General features: G+C 36.6%; 1 protein-coding gene across 1 annotated transcript in view; it reads left to right on the top strand.

Moving 5' to 3' along the window:
• Positions 1-20,010, top strand: part of LOC113237074 (RNA-binding protein Musashi homolog Rbp6) — a 671,710-nt gene that overhangs the window by 292,232 nt on the left and 359,468 nt on the right. Inside the window, exon 4 of the mRNA XM_026473334.1 lies at positions 10,696-10,780. Within this exon, the coding sequence (XP_026329119.1) occupies positions 10,696-10,780 (85 nt within the window). The remainder of the gene's footprint in view (positions 1-10,695; positions 10,781-20,010) is intronic.

The following is a 20,010-nucleotide window of genomic DNA, read 5'->3' on the forward strand; positions in this document are numbered from 1 at the left end:
TTCCCAATCTATAGATTGTAGCTCCCGTCTCAAAATAGTATTATTAAATCTAGTAGTTATTTTGGGTGCAGCCTGTATGTTGCCCGTCCCTATGCACGTGACAACAGTCAAGCGATGATCAGCCAATACAGTCCCGAGCGCAGCGCAGTATGTGTCTTGAAGACGGGATCGAACGAATAAGTGATCGATACAAGTTTTTGAAATTTTATCTAACTTAGATTCAATTCTAGTGTAATCTGTGATCCCGCATTTAAGACCACACTCATACATCATGTCTAAATACTGATTACGTATGCTATCCATTAACCTAAGGTCAATATTGAAATCTCCTAGTATAATTAGGTCATCGGAAGGATATTGGTGCAGTGTACATTGTAATTCTCTAAGAATTTTTTTTCTGTTTGTAGAAGGAGGCCTGTATATCCCACATATGTAAAGTATGGTGTTATTAATAATAATCTTTCCCAATAAAATTTCATAGTTACTAGTTGCTACGGAAATATAATGAAAGTTATGTTTTTTAGATACATAAATAATAATTCCACCTCCTCTTTGTTTTTTTCGTAAATTAGTGTGCATATTATAACCGGGTCAACCGAAGAGTGATTTAACACTATCTGATATATTGACCTCTGACAATACTGTCACATCAATACTTTGGGAACAACTATTTACTAGGTGCACAAGCTGTGAAAATTTTTTATAATAGACCTAAAATTAACGTGAATACAAGTAAAACTACGTGAACTCATACAATACAATTCCAATAATCGGCTAAATCAATACAGTTCTTAATTTCTGAAATGTTATCATTGTACTCGTATGAAGCCATTGATAAACAAAAATATTAAATATACCTTCAACCTAGATGGACTGCAGCGCTACGCCTTCCGTGTTGTCAACGATCCTCATGTAACTGAGCATGCGGAGTCGTTACAGCTTAGCAGAGATATAGCGTCTCTTAGCGTATTCTATCGCCTGTACCACGGTGAGTGCTCTGAAGAGTTATTCAACCTTATCCCTTTCTCTCCTTTCCATCAGCGGACCACCCGTGCCGGACTGCGTTGCCACAGATGGACGGTCAGTTCAATACCGTCCCGCACTAAAAAGTTTGGCAATTCGTTTTTATGCCGAACCATCAAATTGTGGAACCAACTCCCGGCGCATGTATTCCCTCCCCTCTATAACATCGGGTCCTTCAAACGTAGTGTGAAGAAGCATTTGGCCAGACCGGCAAAATGATAGTGACGGAGTGAAGATATTTGTGTTTTCCATCCGTTACTCTCATCTCTGGACTGTATTCGCACTTTCCATCAGGCGCGGTGCAGTCATTTTGCCGAGTCACAATAAAAAAAAAAAAAAATTATACGTACCGATAGGACTTAAGACTTTAATTGCTTTAGTTTAGACAAATCACTTTCACATCTCACAATAAGTACCTTTTCGTTATCGTTCTTTCTTGCCAACACTTTACCTTCTTTGCACCAGACGTATTTGTATACACCATTGAGTTCTTGTTTAGTTTTCCATAGGAGATTTTTATTGAAAGGAGTGAGCATTTCTCTTGCGTATATTCTACCGTCCATGTGATTGGTGATAGTTGGTAACAAATCTTGAACTGTAATTGTAGCTTCCTTAGTAGCTTGTAACCATATTGACTTCGTACACTCATCTATTAATGTAACTTGTAAAAGATCTGGTTTTCCTGCGCGTGGCGGCACTCGCCTGGCTTTTAAAATTTGAGATGCCTCACCACGGTTCTTCCCCGAATTGATTTTCACACTTATATTACGAGTTATGGATTGAATGTTTTCTTGTTGCTGAAACGGCACACCCACAATCTCAATTGTATTACATATTTGTTTTTGATCAACTTCGTTCATACGTTGCTCTAAGGCATTGACCCTATTTTCAAAATTTACAGATTTGTTTAGCAACTCCACATTCTTTTTTTCTAAATCCTTAATCTTCTGCTTAAATACCTGCATTGTTTCAAGGCACTCATCAACTTTATCACTTAAATACTGAACTGACCTATTAGTTTCGCTCAGATGTTTTTTCAATAGTTTATCAATTTGTACCTGCAAGTCGTCCATGAATTTTTTAACATCAACAGTTACAACCCGCTTTACTTCACCATCCTCTTCCTCTTCGTCATCTTCAGGGATCACGAATGAACTTCTCCTAGTACTGCTATTAGCGCAGTCGTTGCAAGTCCATTCCAGGTTGTCAGCTGCGCGTAACGCCGTAAGTTGTTTAGCTGTAAGCCCAGCACATTCGGTCTTCGCATGTACCGTAATTGCACACTTGTTGCATTCTAGGCCTGAAGATTTCTTAGTAATACTTTTATCACATATAGAACACTTCTGCATTTTGAGGGTAGATGGAGCTAAAATTAACGCGACAGAATAATACGTGCTGTTCGTACGAACGTCGGGCGAGAAGTCCAAACAGAATTAAATATAATATAGTATAAAACAGAACTATATCCATGAATACATATTTATTGCGTATTTTCAGTTCGAAGCCTGTTCTAGAACAACCAAGATATTCTTCTTTTTTTTTCAATCGTTTTTTTTATACAATACTAAACACAAACCTACATTCATTCAGCTAGTATTTCTAATCATACTGCCTAGTGAACACGATCACGATGAAACTATATACACTTCTCCTTTACCTTATGGAATACCATAAAGAGTTTTGAACAATATCTTTTTTATAAGCTTTTAACGGTATAATACAATTTACTATAATACCAATCACATTAATTTGACAAACTCAAATAATATACGTAAATTGCACACAATCAATAATAATAATATTGACGTGACGTGTGTAATTATTAACAATGTACATAATTACCGTATCGCGGTATCCTTGTACTCCTATGGCAAACAATGTCCGATGCATACAACAAACAAATAATATGCCATGAATTATTAGCACTGTTACATTCTAGTGCATAATTAGGTGCAAAGTTAATTGCAATATGTCATTTCGCTGTCGGCAAACAGGAAGGCTATGTCTTGACGTTTATCAAATGCACGTTGGGATTAGGTAGGGAATTTATATGAGGAAATGTACGCGTCAGATGTTAGTAGTTTTGCTGTGATTTAGTGAGTTGCACTTATATTTACGTATGTACATATAGATATACATGTGTACAGAGTGTCAACAATGTTCGTATTTTCAATTGTGTCTGAATACAACAGCTAAAAATAATATTTCTTGAATTTTTACACTGCTGAAGCAAGGCATTCAACAGATCCTACATCGACAAGTACGCGATGGCGATGTCGTTAAACCGCTGGGCAATTTGCAAATTTTGGCACAAATGTGAATGTGATAACTAATAGAGAAATACTGTTATTTAAACTTTCACGATTTTTACACATCACTTGATTTTTTATTCGGGACTTAATCACTACTACACAGATTAGCCTTGGTGCACAAATAAATAATGAAGATCAAGCGCGAGTGGTTAGAAAAACTCGCACGGCTAGAAGATGGTGACATCCACCTCTTCAGTCCCTTCGAGACCATGGACGTTGCAATGCGTCCGAAACGTCGAGGTAATTAAAATATGTTTTATATATGATTAAGTCCCGAATTAAAAATCAAATAATGAATAGAGAAATATCTCCACATAAAAATTATGTATAAAGTTAGATGTTTTGTTCTTGAATAATTGGTTTTAGACTTTTATTTTTAACCTGTTTAAATTAGCACATTCTTTAGACAATATCTTTGGGTGTATCGTTAATTTTTATTAAACCGTTATTTAATAATAAATACCTGAACTATTTAATCTAGCAAAACAGTTTTCCCACTTCTCCTCCTGTGACTCGCCTTAAGGTGGGGTCAATAATGAACACACGGTATCACGACTCAAGACGCAAATTGTATCGAACATGGACATGACTCTCAAGATAACGTCTAAAGTAGTCAAAGAATTAATTTAATGTGGTCGCCAACGGTAACCCTTCCATTGCTTTACACGGCGCAAATACTTGAATATATAATTTGGATGCAGTAAATGATTTCTTTGCATTAGGTTTACTTCTAATAGATATTGTTATGATATGATATGATAAAATATAAGCTGTGACGAACTCCAGCATGAGTCTCAAAATGTCTGCCAGAGTGGAGTTTGTAATAAACAAACGGAGCGTGTGTCGCAACCGATAAGCTTTCAGTTGTTCTATATTGACGAACTTGGCAGTCGTTGACATCACCAGAGGTACTGTTGAATTTTCGAGGCAAAATTCCAAAATGCAATCTCAAGTTTTGGAGCATGGAAATTTCAATCTTTTTGATATTAGTTTAAATATCAATTTTCAAAACTGACAAGGGCTATATTTTTTATAAGCCCTTCTTATATTAGACTGTATAATACCACCCAGAATTAATTTGTTTGGAACTAGTCTAATATTAATTATACGAGTACTTCACAATATACAGAAATTTCAATCTTTCTGGTATTAATTTAAATATCAATTGTCCACACTTTAACATAATTTTATGTTAGCCCTTATTATATTAGACATTATAATATTACATTTTACTTCAATGTATGGAAAAGAGAATTTTGCACTTCCTGAAAAATAGACATATTATTTCCTTTCTTTTCAATCAGAAATCTACGCTGATATTCAAAAGTAATAAACAAAACGGTCCTCAAAAAAAAAAACATATAAAACAGACTTTGGCAAATGGTTTCCCAATAATGAAAGTCAAGTTAAAAAACCTATTAGCTGCTTAATTCCTAAAATTTTGCTTTAAAAAGGCGAACTCGGGCAGACTCTTTTATTGGTGTCAGGTTGAAAATGCATTGGGGCGGCGCTGCAATGAGATTAGGACGTCTAAATTCGGGCTTCAATTTTAATCGCCGATTAACGCTGCTACGAACTAAGTCTTCATTTTACTTTGCTTCACAATTTTGTTAGGTTCCCTAATGAACTTTTATAATAATGAAACATTTATTCTACAATACGGTTTTTTAATATAAAGTAGGAGTCAAACAAGCCATTGATTGATGAGAGGTGTTCATCATCACCCATACACATTTGCAACATTAAAGTATATGCGTTGCCAGCCTTTGAGTGCTGTGTTGACTTGCTTTTTGCTTGATATATTTGGATAATCAGTTATGTTTGTACGTGAGAACATAAAGAACCTTCTTTTTATTTCTATTCTCAGTGTTTAGCACTATTACCTAGTTCTAAGTTTAGTTACTTGTCTATTGTTGTAATACTTGTAATGAATAAAAACAAAGTTTTATCCCAAACACTTTACAAATCTACCTACTGAAGCCTAAAAGAGCCATAAATATGCAGCATGATCACATAATCCACTTTATGCCGGCAACAGAATTGGAATACAGGAGAAATTATTCCATTAAGTGGTTTGTACAGCAAACGTAAGCAGCTATACGCGTTATTTTTCACTTGACTTTATTTTTACTCAGAGCTACATCGACGGCGGGCATCGAACGGGATTCTAATCAATTTAATTTATCTGGGATCCCCCGGAGCCATTCACTTCATTTAATGCGCGTATTTTGCGGCAGAGCTGATTGTTTTGAACCATTCAGCTATACGGTCCATTTAGATTAATTATTGGATTACTTAATTTCGCCGTGGATTATGCACATTCATACCTGCTTGTTCATGTATTTTACACAGGAAATAAATTAGATATTTCTCGCACAATTGCTTGATCGTACTCAATTTAGCATACATTTTTTAGATTCTGATAAATCACGTTTTATACGGCTCGTGAACGATGTAGGCAAAAGCTAACACACGTTAACGGAGTGACCGCGTCTACTCCAGAAGTCCACGCGGTCGTAAGAAGTATTAATTATCGTCAAGATTAAATAAGAAAGGCGGCAATCGAAGACTGAAATAAGGGTGGAATTACGACGGCGACAGCATTTGTCCCGGTAACTAATAAAGGAGACAATATTGCACTCGATACGTATAAATGTGCGAGCAACATTTGGGGCGTGATATTAATTCCGCCAGTAATTGCTATCGGTTTCCACCCGAGGCTGCAGCCATGAGCCATGAATACGGGAGTTACCGCTATTTGTTCCTGACGTTGCGGTTTAGGGTTTCACCTCCCGTCCTATATTTATTTTGTTCGAGTTTTGTCCAAACACACAATGCCGAGTGGATTATCAGTTGCGATACTTTGGGCTTAACGCTGTGGAAAACAATAGGCTTATTCCAAATAACACTATTGAGTGTAACGCGGTTAAGAGCCACTGCCTATACCTGCAATATTTATGACTAATAATAACAAAAAAATCTAATCTCCCTTTTATCAGCGCAATATTTTTATTATAAACAAAAATGTACTTTAAAACATCTGGAGCAGAGATTGTTTTGGTATATTTAGCAGATTTTCTATTCCAAAATTCATTTTCCATGGAAGCGTTTTTTAGGCGGCTTGATTAAAGGATAAATATTTGGTTTATTGGCTTTTTACAGTCCATATATAAAATGTAATTTATAGAGATATTAAACGTAATGTCAACCGTGAGGCGGCTCATTTAATTGTAACTTGATAAGTACGGGAGTCGCAGCAGTATCAAAATCTCGTCATCCATAAATTAAAGGTGCGCGGTTACCGGCTGCGCCGTTTAAGCTCCATTGTGCATAACCGAAGAGGGACAGGAAACCGCAACACAACTCCAAGTAAACTAGCACCAGTATCGTTTAACACTAGGTAAATTATGTCGTTCAGCTGACCTCTTTTCCACCATGCATCGTTAATTGAATACTCCACAATAAATTGTATTACCTTTGTATAAAGCCGGAAAAATAATTGATCGGAAGCTGTAACAGTCTGAATAATTATTTCTCTGTTTATTCGTATAAAACACGAAAAGTGATCATAGGCTTATTACCACATTTTGTAATATTGAATTGAGTTGTTCCTCTTTCAAGTAAGAAAATAAGGCATCGTCCTCTTAAAGATAAGTAAGACGTAACTCCATTCGGTAAAGGGCCTCTCCAGTCGGAACTCGCGTAGTGGTTCCAATTTGATGAGAGCCTCCGCCTCTCCTGTATCAATGTACAGATCGAAAGAGGTAGAGGGAATACGAAGATTCGCGATAGGTCCATTATCAATGGTCGCCTCGCACATAGTCGGCTTGATGCGCGGTATGAACGGAGGCCATCGTTATTTTCAATTTCCATACACGAGCGCCCTATCCTCTATATGTTTTCGTGTAGGAATATAAACCGAGTGTATTAAGCCATGAATCTTCTAAAGACCATGGGCTGATTTAATGCGTTTAGAAAGGATCCCTTCTCAATTGTTTCCTTTGAATACAGATTGAATGGGTAGCAAATTAAATTATGAAATTGACCAAGTCTGTTGTCCAAATCAAGTGAAAATTTGTTACAAATCTAGAAGTTAGTAAAATAAACGTGGATGTTAGCAAATAAAGAGGTTTTTTTTACCTATACAAAGTAACTTAACACACCTCTCCTTCACGAAGGTCATTTAATTTTGACTCCCCTTGCGGGCGCCCTAATAAATAATATTCTTGTAAAGGCAGTGAAAGGAGCATTTTTTCTAGACCGCGTTTCCCGCGTAGCCCCACTCAAAAATATTAAGGTGTGTTATTATAGCACATTCCCGGCTCCACCGGGTACAACGACAAAATTGTATTTCCATTTTTACAATTTCAATTTAGTATTAATTCGAGTCCGGAGTACGGTCGGGCGCGCCGCCACATGTAAAATATGGATCGGCTAAGTGAAATTAAAATGCTCTATAAATTGTGATTTTTGCAAGTCCTAAAGTGGAGAAGGCTTTTTATTATTTATCGCCCGCCCGCCCGTGGCCAGCGAACGCTTACTGAAAAATCGCTGCGTTATTATACAATTTACTTGTTTGAAATATTAACTTCAATGCCAATCTGAATAATCTTTGCATAAATGCTAGAAAGATAATGTTGAGTTACATGAAATATCGATCAGGTTAAAACATTTATTCGTGCTGTAGAAGAATGGAGGGAATCAATTGGACAGACAGAGAAACCAATGATGTTAAGAACAGTGCAGGAAAAGAGAACCTTTTTTATTATTATATCAAGTGACGGGATGAACAAGTCGTGTGCCTGATGGTAAGTTACACGCCTGTCCATAATAATTGTAGTGCCACTCAGAGCTTTAAATCGCAAAGATCTGAGAGGCACTGCCACTACGCCCGTCACCCCGAGACATAAGTTGACAAATCTCATGTGCCTGTAATTTCACCAGCACCCTTACCCTTCAAAAGCGGAACACAGTAATGCTGACATTACTGCTTGGTGGCAGAAATAGGTAAGGTGGCAGTACTTCCCTGGACAAACTCTTTCACAAGGAGCAGTCATCTGATAAGGGAAATGTTAATGTCGTGTTGTGTCAGGAAATAAAAGTTAGGGCACGGAATAGAGATGTTTAGCGATTACTCCACCGACAAGAACTTAGGCTTTAAATGAGAAGAAGAAGAATGAATATACTGTATAAATATATTGGTTTGCTTGTCTGTTAAGTATATAACAAAGTTATGAGTCAGTAGAGCTCCTTGTGAAAGTGTTCGTCCAGTAATTTGCCACTTTTGCATTTGGGAAGTACTGTCATTTTATCTATTTATGTCGCTAAAGTACCGGCACGCTACGGTGACCGTTTTGGCAGATTACAATAGTGAGGTAAAATCTCAATTCATTATCGAAAAAAATATGTTTACTTAATAAGTCTTCAATTCGAAACTGCTTTGTCTTTTTACAAATTTCGAATTTCCAAAAACAAATGCCGAGTTGTGTGGTAAAATTATACATTCCATAAATTTAACTGCACGTCACTATTGACAATAATGTACAGCAATTAGTTCCTTTAACGTAGTTATGAATTAATATGAAACTTGATGAGCGGACAAACGTCAAAACAGCCATCACAGCATTTCGTACTTTAAGTAGTAATGTGTGCATTACTGTGTTCCGGTTTTGAAGGCTAAGGGTGCTTGTGAAATGACAGCCATATGGGAATTATCAACTTGTGTCTCGGGGTGACGAGGGCAGTGGCAGTGCCCCCAAATCTTTATGATTAAAGCTCTGAGTGGCACTGCAACTGCTATGGATAGGAATATCGCTTACCACCAGACACGTCTTATTCGTTTCGTTACTTGGCGTTAAAAAAAAACAAAATCTAATGTGTCGGACAACCACACCATTTGTTTCAAATGAGTGAAATCCCTGTACTATGAATACCAGAGCAACGGAATTCCGTGAATGAAAGTGAATTAACTTTTCTGTATTGGTTCTAATCTGAGAACCAATATAGAAAAGTTCATTCCCCAAACTGGTCCTGCCGGGAATTGAACCCGAGACGTCCTCATCTAGCGCCCACAGTATTAACCATTGGGCCATAGAGGTAGTTAAGACTGATGAACATTAAATGAGCAATTCACATAACTTATCTTTAATTTCTCTGCACGTTCTTTTAAGTACCGTTACCGTACAGTCACTTTCGTAAATACAATTTCGAGTGAACAATTTAAATCACTCAATAAATAAAGCACTCGAAGGAAAGTTTAAGTGAGAACAAAATAAACACAAACGTCGTTAGAGTCGTCTCGCAATCAGGGAGACAGCCACTATCGGCAGTCCCCTTTGCGCTGCAGTCTTAAATACTGAAGTAGAAATTGTAGATATGTCGAACGAAATTATTATTTTATCACTTTGTACCACAGTTTGCTTGCAATTTTATTATGAAGAGAAGAAATTGAGAGGCAGATATGATTATTTTTTTATCATAATAAAGTTGAAACATATTGTAGCATAAATATTCTGTTTTGGGAACCCTTTTTCTAAGGTGTTTTCATACTTACATAATTCTGTACATGCTTGTGTATTCTACTGTATGTGCTTATTCTTTAAATTTCACATTTACATAACAAAGAAGCCGTGGCAGCCTAATGGTTTGACGTACCTCCTCTCAAGCAGCGGGCGTGAGTTCGAATCCGGGCCAGTAGCTTTACATTAAGCTCATATTATATAATTTTCTATAAAATGTGAATATTATATCAAACAAGAATTATATGAAGTTAAATTACAGAAAGTGAAATCGGTCCAAATAAAAATTATATTAAATGAATGGTATTTATCGAGTTCTCAGGTTTTCGCGATTGTTACACATAGGAAATGATACTATTTTTCCGGATTTAAATCGCGTATATTTGTTTTTTCAAATTAACCTTTTTGTTTGGTTTGTTTGGAAAAACAAATATACAGGATTTAAATCCGGAAAAATAGTTTCATTTCCTATGAATGGTATTTGTTTTGAAATTAGTGTATATAATTTTCATATAAATGAGGCGCACCCCTGCAAAATGACAACTTTTCTGCAGAGAGGTTTAAAATTTTAGGAACGAAATTAGTCGGTTATTTTTTATTATTGAAAAGGAGATAAAATTTCACATATACGCAATTTGTTTCATGTATTTACATTATTTTTATAACTCTCATATGTATTAGAAACACTTTTCACTTGTGGTTTTATTATGCAATGAGTACGATTTTCAGATTTATAAACGTTTGGTGTTGTATGTATCATTTTCTAATGTTATTCTAAGCAATTTATTTTCGTTAGGGCTAAGAAAGATGACCATAATTGATTATGTTTTTGTTTGTTTCAGGGGCTTTGGATTTATTACATTCGGCGACGCGGCTAGTGTAGACAAAGTTTTAGCGCAAGGAACACACGAATTAGATGGCAAAAAGGTGTGTATTATTTACATTATTTAGTTAAGCAGGGAGTCTCAAAATTTAGCGATAAGCAGTGGCAAGGGCCCAGTTGCCCAGTTTGTAAGAACCTAGAAAAAATATATTTAAAAATGTGAGTGTGAGTCCTTACAAACTTCGATTTCTTCTAGTCTCAGTGTGGAATTTTTTGGGACCGCCCCATATTTTTGTACATTAGTTTTGATTATAGTGACCCTCTCTAACGAAACTTAGGGTATACGAGAAGGGCACAATGACTTGCGCGAGTTTGTCCACGCAGGGACCATCTAAGTTAGGTCCTAACCCCAGATCGGTCCGTTTGCACGGACTTCATCCGGTTCTCTAGTGAGTCACCTAGGGTGCACGTACAGCACCCTACATCCGGGTTCGCCAGAGACGTCCGTGAAGGCGTATCGGCGGAGGGCTGAGGCCGGACGCCCGCCGTAACCTGGTCTTGCCGGGGAGCCCGTAGTCTCTACGGAAAGCAATATCTCTCGGGTCGGTGATCTATTAGGATCCCTTCAAACCTTGGCCTCTGTATCATAAAACGTTCCATGGGATCTACATTTATTAGGGCACGAAGCAACGATGTAATCGTTACAATAATAGGTATTATCATGACCATTTGTACTCTAATTAACGCCGTTAACAACACAATATTCTTGACACAGTAGTAAAGTAATGTCAGACAAATTATCATTTGGTAACGCTTGGTTCTCATTAGTATTAAGATCTAATTTATAATTGAGCTTTAAATTCGGTCTCCTGGGCCTGTTCAAAATACCAATAAGTGTTGCGCCGGCGCCGAGTCAATAGTGACGGAGCTCATCGTCAACACAATATTCACAATGCAATAAGTTATTCGAACTAGACTCAGTACCGCTTCCTGTGTTCTGTATTCTGTACTATCCGCGCCTCCACCTGACTGAAGAACTGTTCTATTGAAGATATGTAACACAGGATATTTGTTAGAGATTTCGCAAGATCGTGATGAACGCGGTCGTGAGTGAAAACCTGAGAAATATTTCTTATTTCTAAACTTTCAAACGAACTCGAGATCTTGGATTTAAAGGTTGATGCAAGCACCAATTTCTTTCCCTGTCCCTGTACTCGCGAGTTCAATATTTCTCGCTGCTCTAAGCGAGATATCGAAACATTAAATAAATTGTTAGATATATTTGATTTTTGTGATAGTTACTCACTACAAGTACCTTTAAATTTTAATTGAATTAATATTCAATTATTTTTGTGAAATTACTCCACTAGTTTGTTATAATTATTGATACAAAGGATAGTGGAGTAATTTCACAAAAATAATTGAATATCAACTCAATCAAAATTTAAAATACAGTGAATAGACATCTCTCGCCAGGGCTGGTAGCTGCAAAAGTATCTAACAGGGTGATAAAACTTTCATAGATGGCGCTACGACTAAAACGTCGTTGAAAAACCAAATACAAAGACACGATAACAAGCACATAGAAAAAATCGTGAGGTCCGCTGGTTCGTTCCGTGCCTTAGTTGGTATAGCGTTTGGCACGGTAAGCTAGAAGACGTCGGTTCGAATCCGGCCGCATCGAAGGATTTTTTTCTGAGTGTTCGATCTTTGTATTAATAATTACAAGTACCTTTCCTTTAGAAAGGTTTAATTTGCCATACATAAATAACACCATAAAATATTATCTTCATTTAAGTACGAAGCATCGACGTTAGAAACACATAGGAAAAAAATGCTGTTTTTCGACATAATCGTTTTCTATCTCTATACAGATAGTATAATAACGTTTCTCAAGTTTTCTTATTCCCTCCGAAAAAAAATCACTTAAAAACGAGGGCCGTAACTGCATTGTCATCGTCAAATTTTGTTTCACGAACATAGTGTTTTAACTTTGGGAATAAGTGAAAATCACCACAAGCCAATTGAATATTGCGGATGATTAAAATTTTATACCCACGTATGCGGATTCCTGTGAGTGCAACTTTGGAGCGAGGGGTCATTGCTGTGGTCAAACAAGACGCGTTACGATATCTTTCCGTATTTGTATTTTAATTACTAAAATAAATAGCTTTATTAATAAAATAAATCACGCGGCTCGAAGATGAAAGTATGTATTATCGTACTTCTTTTGAGAAAAGAATTCATAATTCCAAAACACAGAGACCATAACTTTGCTGCTGAGGGAATAACATGAAATGTTGTTGGACTAGATGAAAAAGCAGGTCGTTTCGAGAACATGTTTTTTTATTACTGGGCCAAAATGTGGAACCCATACCTCATTCATGATTACGAAACGACGGCAAAAGTTTTCGAATCACATTGAAAGATTTCGAGATTCTGCTACGTAACTTAAAAAAAAGGTCGAATCTTGTTTTCTTCGGTTAACATTTGCGAAACCCATCTTACCGATACTTCTCTAAATCTCGAAGAGTCTGTTAAAACAGGTGAACTCTACCAACTCGAAGCTTCAGGATATTTCTTAGATATTTTACAGGAATTCCTTTGTCGTGAAATACTATTTTTTTCTTCAAATTTTATGATAATTTCTGGATTCACTTCTTGAGAATTGTTTTTGCAGCTAAATCTGCCTCTTTAAAGTTCTACTACCCTATATATGATCGCGGAATAGACAAAAGTCAGTTCTTAATATTTCTTGAATGTGCAATAAATATTATTTGGTAGACGTTTTTTTCAAGAATAGGGACTTTATTACCACGCATACACCAATTTTATACATATTTGGTTGGTTTTGATAACTACTTACAAGAAAATCGTGTGATATTGAAAGAGGTTCAACCTACATAACACTATCAAAATGTCTCAGATAAACTAGTAACGCAAAAATTTATAGGCATATTACAGAATATCAGAGATTTCATGAACTATCTCTTTATTCCTTGTTCACGCAGTATTAATTGCGTGAAGCGGATTCCTCGTGGAGAATTGATCTCTTAAGGAGGTTTTCGACCGGCGAGGCGAGGCGAGATGAGGCGAGACGAGATTTGAAATTTGTGTGACAAAATTTATATTCTCTACTAGCCCATCTTCGGTGGAAATTATCTGGATTGACGAGGACGGGCGAGGAGAGAATGGAAATATTTGTTGATGTAATATTGAACCATATTGCTGCTAATATAGAGTGTTATACTCTTTAACGGAAATACGACTTCTCGCGCGATCTCGCGGGTACTCGCACGGTCTCCACATTTATTTAACAATAATAATTTACGGGACATGTTAGTTCAGTAGCGTATTTATCGCCAGATGAACTGAACAGTACTGAATCTTAACATTTCACTAACAGCTCGCGATGGCTCGCGCGAGCTATTAATGGCAATTGTTGGTGGAATTAGAAACCAGAGACGCAACATTGTGACGACGTGTCGATGATAAAATGTCGCGACATCATGATATTATCATTATCAATAGTTGCCTTGTTCGTTCCGTCACTTTATGTTATATATATATATTCGTGTGTTTTACATCTATACCGACGACGTGGTAACTATACTATCATTACGCCCTAAAAAGTGGCACTAATTTATCAACGGAGGTGTTTCACGATTTTAGTCTCCGAAGACTTAACTACCGCTTGTGTGACATGACTTTAAGAGTTTATTGACGCATCTAGAGAGAGATAAAATTCTCCCCTTCGGTCAAATAGCCTTGGCGCTCGCCATAAATAGTTGAATCACCACTGGCTTTTAATATATCGACTCGGAAATTTTGTACTTCATGGCAATTATGAGCATGCAACTTTATTTGCGATGAAAAGTAAAATGTGTTTAAAAGAGTGGTTTGTTATTTTCCTCTTTTCAATTGTTCATTGGGTTTTTTATCAATTAAGTGGTGTCACTTAAGTATTGTATTTCTTAATATAAATGAACACGCGAACATACCAATGGTACGCCGGTATATCTGTTGACGAATTGGCTGGTTTGTAGAATATTTAATAATCATTCAATTCTATTTTAACTTCACCAATTCAATTTCAGCCTCGGGTTATTTTAAGACAGGATCGTAAGTCTTTGTGTGTTGATCTTTCAACTTGAAAGATAGCACTTCTGCTACTAGAGAGAAATAGGTTAGGCGGTGATATCCACGGAACCTTTACGCTCTACAGGGTAGATTTCCAGAACTAAATTTATATTAAAACAATATAAGGCAGACTACAGAACATTTGCAAAAAGAAACATAGAAACAGTCCTAATGTTAGTCATTATTTATAACCCAATAAAGAAAATAAGACATACTAATGATGGTATGAAGGGAATTTGAATCGTAACCGAAGATATATACCGTTTTTATAGTTACTTATGCTAATGTGCTGTGTCCATCGCCGGTTTACGAGTTCAATGTATCCCAGAAATGACAAGCGAATTGCTCAACTGTGGCAACATGTTTATTATATTGTACAACCTCGTCGTGTAAGAAACTATAGGCGATGTACAGTAAACCAAAAAGTACTGATCAGCTTAAACGGTGTTTTACATTAACAATAATAGCGTTTTTAAACAGGTGTATACATAATATAATATTAATTTTAGTAAGTTCGGTATTCGAACCTCGGCCTTTAAATTGAAAAGAATAGTTCTCCCAGTAGACTTTGGTAGCAGTAGAGCTCCTTGTGAAGTTTTCGTTTAGGGAAGTGCTGCCACCTTACATATTTCAACTGCCAAGTAATAATGTGAGCATTCGTGAAACTTTTCAACTTATGTCTCAGGGTGACCGGCGCAATGGTCAGATCAAGTGACGGGACGAACAAGTCATGCGCCTGATGGTAACCCACACCCTGTCCATAACAGTTATAGTGCCACTCAGAGCACACAAATCACAAAGATCTGCCACTGCGCCCGTCACCCTGAGGCATAAGTTGACAAATCTCATGTGCCTATAAGTTCACCACAACCCTTATCCTTCGAAACCCGGAACGAGTAATGCTAACATTACTGGTTGGCGGCAGAAATAGGTAAGGTGGCAGTACTTCCCTGGACGAACTCTTTCACAAGGAGCTCTACTGCTACTAACTGACTCTTAGTATAATAAAGTCACAAGCGATCATACGTCAATAGTTATTTTATCACAATATATGAATGTTATAAAAATAATATGATCTATATTATAATGTGAAATTGTATCTCTCTTAAGCATAAATAGTTATCGGCCTATTTCATTAATATTTCTTGAGAAGTTGTAATTTTGCGGATTTTACCTTAATACGCCAAGTTTGCGATCAGTACAAGTTAGTTAGGTTTATTCCCTGTACTTCCGTTTATTCAATTCCACGTGGTATAATTGCAACCTTAAAATGTCATATTTATTCCTGTTAATTCCATGTAATTTTAAACTATTTTTACACCTGACTGTTCTTCCACGTTAGATCTTTAGAAGTTCATTAACCCCATTTCCAATTTGAACCAATGTTTTAAAGAGTCTATAATTGCAGAATATGCGGTAGTAAAATACTATTTTATTTTTACTTTTTTACTATTTTTTTGAATATATTACAAATATAGTTATTTGTAATACATTTTTTTTAATAATTATTCATTATAATTGTCGCTTTGTATTATTTGCGTCAGTAATCATCTTCAGGTTTTCTTATTCTCATTCTGACTCGTACAAGTGTTCAATTATACGAGAAAAAAAGTCGATTACAATCGTTCGCCGCGAAATAATCTAGATAAATTACAGCCAACGCCGTTGCTTACTTTGATTAAATTGCAGTCGACTGGTGGAAGATTAGTCGAAGGCTCGCAAATCGAGCGTCAAGAGCATTTTCTCAATTTACATAAAACGAACGCGGAAAATCACAATAGTGTTTTCATTTCGTATTTGCCATGTTTCCGATTGTTTTACGAGTACGTGCCAATGACACAAAAATTGTAAGCGAATTTTCTCCAAAGACGTATAAAACGTGATTGTAATTGAGAATTTAGACTTCCGGTATGGATTATAATGTCTGAGAATTAGAGGCATTTTTCTATGATGGTAATAAACAAAAAGAGATTAAATTTAAGTAATTCTGGACACCTTTATTTTGCTACTAGCGGTATTAAAATGATATTGAAATGAAATCAAGCAAATTGAGTTTCGACCTTTCGCAGAAAATGTTCGAAATAACGAGGATTTATTGAAAATTTAATATTTTTACTGCGAAGTCTGTACAATTGAGATCGACTGTTTTAGGTCAATAACAAATGAAAATAAATAAATAAAATGTAGACGAGTAACAAGAGAATACCATTAAAAGGTTTTCAGAAAGTTAATCCTGTCAGGCAAAATTTTTAGGAGCAAATTCAGCTATTGTTATATGCCCGGCGTAATTTTGTTAACTAATTTCAAGAATTCAATTTGGAAAGAGAATTTGTCTCTGGGACTATTGAAGTATTTGTTTGTAAAAATTTCATTTTATGACTCTATTTTCACAATGTACAAACATTTTCTAAGTAACCATTACAGTATGGTAGTTTTCAACCTTGTTAAGATACAAAAATAGAAAGATGAAGCTGGACACTTTTTTAATCGTTTGAAATTGACTAAATATTTGACACAATATTAATTATTGCTTTCATTCCCTCACAAAAATATGATGAAAATTTATATGAAACTAGTTTGTCTATATCTCAAATAACACCAGAATAATTAATCTTTAAAATCAATAATGAGTGATGCTCCGTCCTTTTTTACAAAGCGGTCGCTATGTAGCTTGTATGGCGCCATTAAACGACGTATGACGTCACAAATTAATATCGCATTTTTTCTGTCTCCTGATTACTGAATGCCTGTAACTGTTATATTTTCCAGTGATAATGAAATGCTATAGTTATACAGCCTATGTAATCACATTGCTGGATATAGTCCTGCTCTCATAATAAGACGGCTTGGGCTGTACTTCCCACGCGAACTCAATGTGAATTGTGAACTTCACACGTATCGCTTTTATGAAATCCTGTGTTATAGTTGTAATTGGGTGGGATATAAAGCGCGGGATCTACATGCGAGAATAGCAGTACCTCGCGTTTAAGTCGTTCTCTCGCAAGTCACGGCCTGTTGTGCTAGCCCTAATACTAATGTCTGTAACTGTACCAATGAAATTAAATAAATCATTCATTGACTTACAATTGTATGGACGTCGGGTCCGCGCTAAAAAGTGTCCGCACTTGTAGGGCGCTAAAATCGTATACAGAGCGCCAAACTCCGCTTTAGTCTTCATTTGTTCGACTGACAGCGCGATACTGCGATGACATTACAATTTAAATTTCGAATAGGTTGACTTGGGACATTTTTTTCGTGGTTTTTGTATTAGACCCGTCGTCCATTTATTTGTAAGTCAATGAAATTAAATTGATTTACAGATGTGTGTACATTTCTTCACACTGTTTTCTTTCACCGAAAAACTCATGGTAAATTAGAAATAAACGGCTATAAATTCCGAAAAACAGAGGTGCAAGCATATCCCACGAATGACCATTTGCTTGAGAGGCGGTAGGTCATGCTATATCAAAATGCTATGTATGAGGCGATTATTACACTGCATCGCGCCCCGCGACGGAGAGTGGGGCGCGGAATCACGCGCACGGTGGCGGAGACGCAGAACTGCGTCAACGTGCAGTTTAATCTGCGCGGGGGCAGCGGTCTAGCGGCCTCGCGTCACTTAAAGTACTCGCTTCGCAGTTGATAGACATAGTGATTGTATATGTAGCTGAGATCCTTCTTTGATAAGTATGGTTAATAATACAGAACTCATTCAGGACGCTGCAGCTATATTGTCCATTTGGTTGTTGTTTACTCAAATAAAAAGACACCGAAGATATTGGATACATCCCTTATTACGATCCAGATCGATAAATGGATAATTTCAACTTCATTACAAAGATTTAAGAAAATATGAAGATAAATATCGTCTATTTTCAATAGTAAACATAAATTTAACGTCGAGATCTATTGTAGAAAACTAAACATGTCCTTAAGCTTAAAAATCTGCGCGGTATTGCGGAACGCAGTGTGCTATATCCTGCGGTTCGTCGCGCTCTCCGCGCGGGGGCGCGGTAAAACCGTGCGCGCCGCGCTCCCGCGGAGATGCCTTGTCAGTGTGTTCGACGGCGCGTGTTTTCCATACAAGCTGAGGTACTTCAGTACATCGTTAAAAAACGCAGCTCCGCGCTCCGTCGCGGGGCGCGGTACAGCATGATAATCGCCTGAAACGTTTTATTGGTTTGAATAGTAGGTAGGTAACTATTTATTAACTATTATTCTTTATTTACTTGTTTATTATTCAAATGCCATGCAATGCCACTTCTCAGTTCTGTTATAGTAATTAGTGGTTAGTGGTTAGCGGTTAGAAATTATCTTTAAAGTTTTTTTTCATTTTTTATAATATCAAGTGACGGGACGAACAAGTTGTGCACCTGATGGTATGGTACACGCCTGTTCATAACAGTTGCAGACCCAGTCAGAGCTTTAAATCGCAAAAATTTAAGGGGCACTGCCACTGCGCCCGTCACCCTGAGACATAAGTTGACACGTCCCGTGTGTCTGTAACTTCACCAGTATCCTTCCAAATCAGAACACAGTAACGCTGACATTACTACTGTTTGGCGGCAGACATAGGTAAGGTTTCAGTATCACCCTGGACGAACTCTTTCACAAGGAGCTGTATTGCTACTAAACATTTTAATTATGTTTTAATTGCCTACTCTTTGTTGACCCAAATAAATTTAAAAAAGGAAAATAAGAAGCAAATCTTTAATTTTTAGATAGGGTTGTGTATATATATATATATATATATTGAGAATAAGCTGTTACATGCGTGGAATAGCTGTAATAATGCAGACACTCATACCTAGGAAATCCTTTATCGCGGATGCCATGGATACACATTTAGACAACCACATATTACAGCGAAAGTCGCGAGAGAAGTAAATGTAGGCCATACGAATATTTCTCTCGGTTCGGGAATCGAATCCGAGACCTCTACGTGGCAGTTCAGCATGGTAACATGGTTCAACCACGGAGTCAGTTATACCCAAATTATGTAGAGAACTCATTGTTTTTAATATTTTTTAAAGCAAAAACATCGCATGTCTGTAAATCGTCGGTTGGTCAACGAATTTTTCGGTTATACATACTACGCGTCTATCATAATTTTTGTGTCGCGAATGTACACATAATTTTTTACAAACTTCAATGATGTTGGTATTAAATGCAATCACGGACATCCTCACTATCG

This window comes from Hyposmocoma kahamanoa, unplaced genomic scaffold (assembly GCF_003589595.1).
Source record: "Hyposmocoma kahamanoa isolate Upper Pololo Valley unplaced genomic scaffold, ASM358959v1 93, whole genome shotgun sequence".
Classification (NCBI taxonomy): Eukaryota; Metazoa; Arthropoda; class Insecta; order Lepidoptera; family Cosmopterigidae; genus Hyposmocoma; species Hyposmocoma kahamanoa.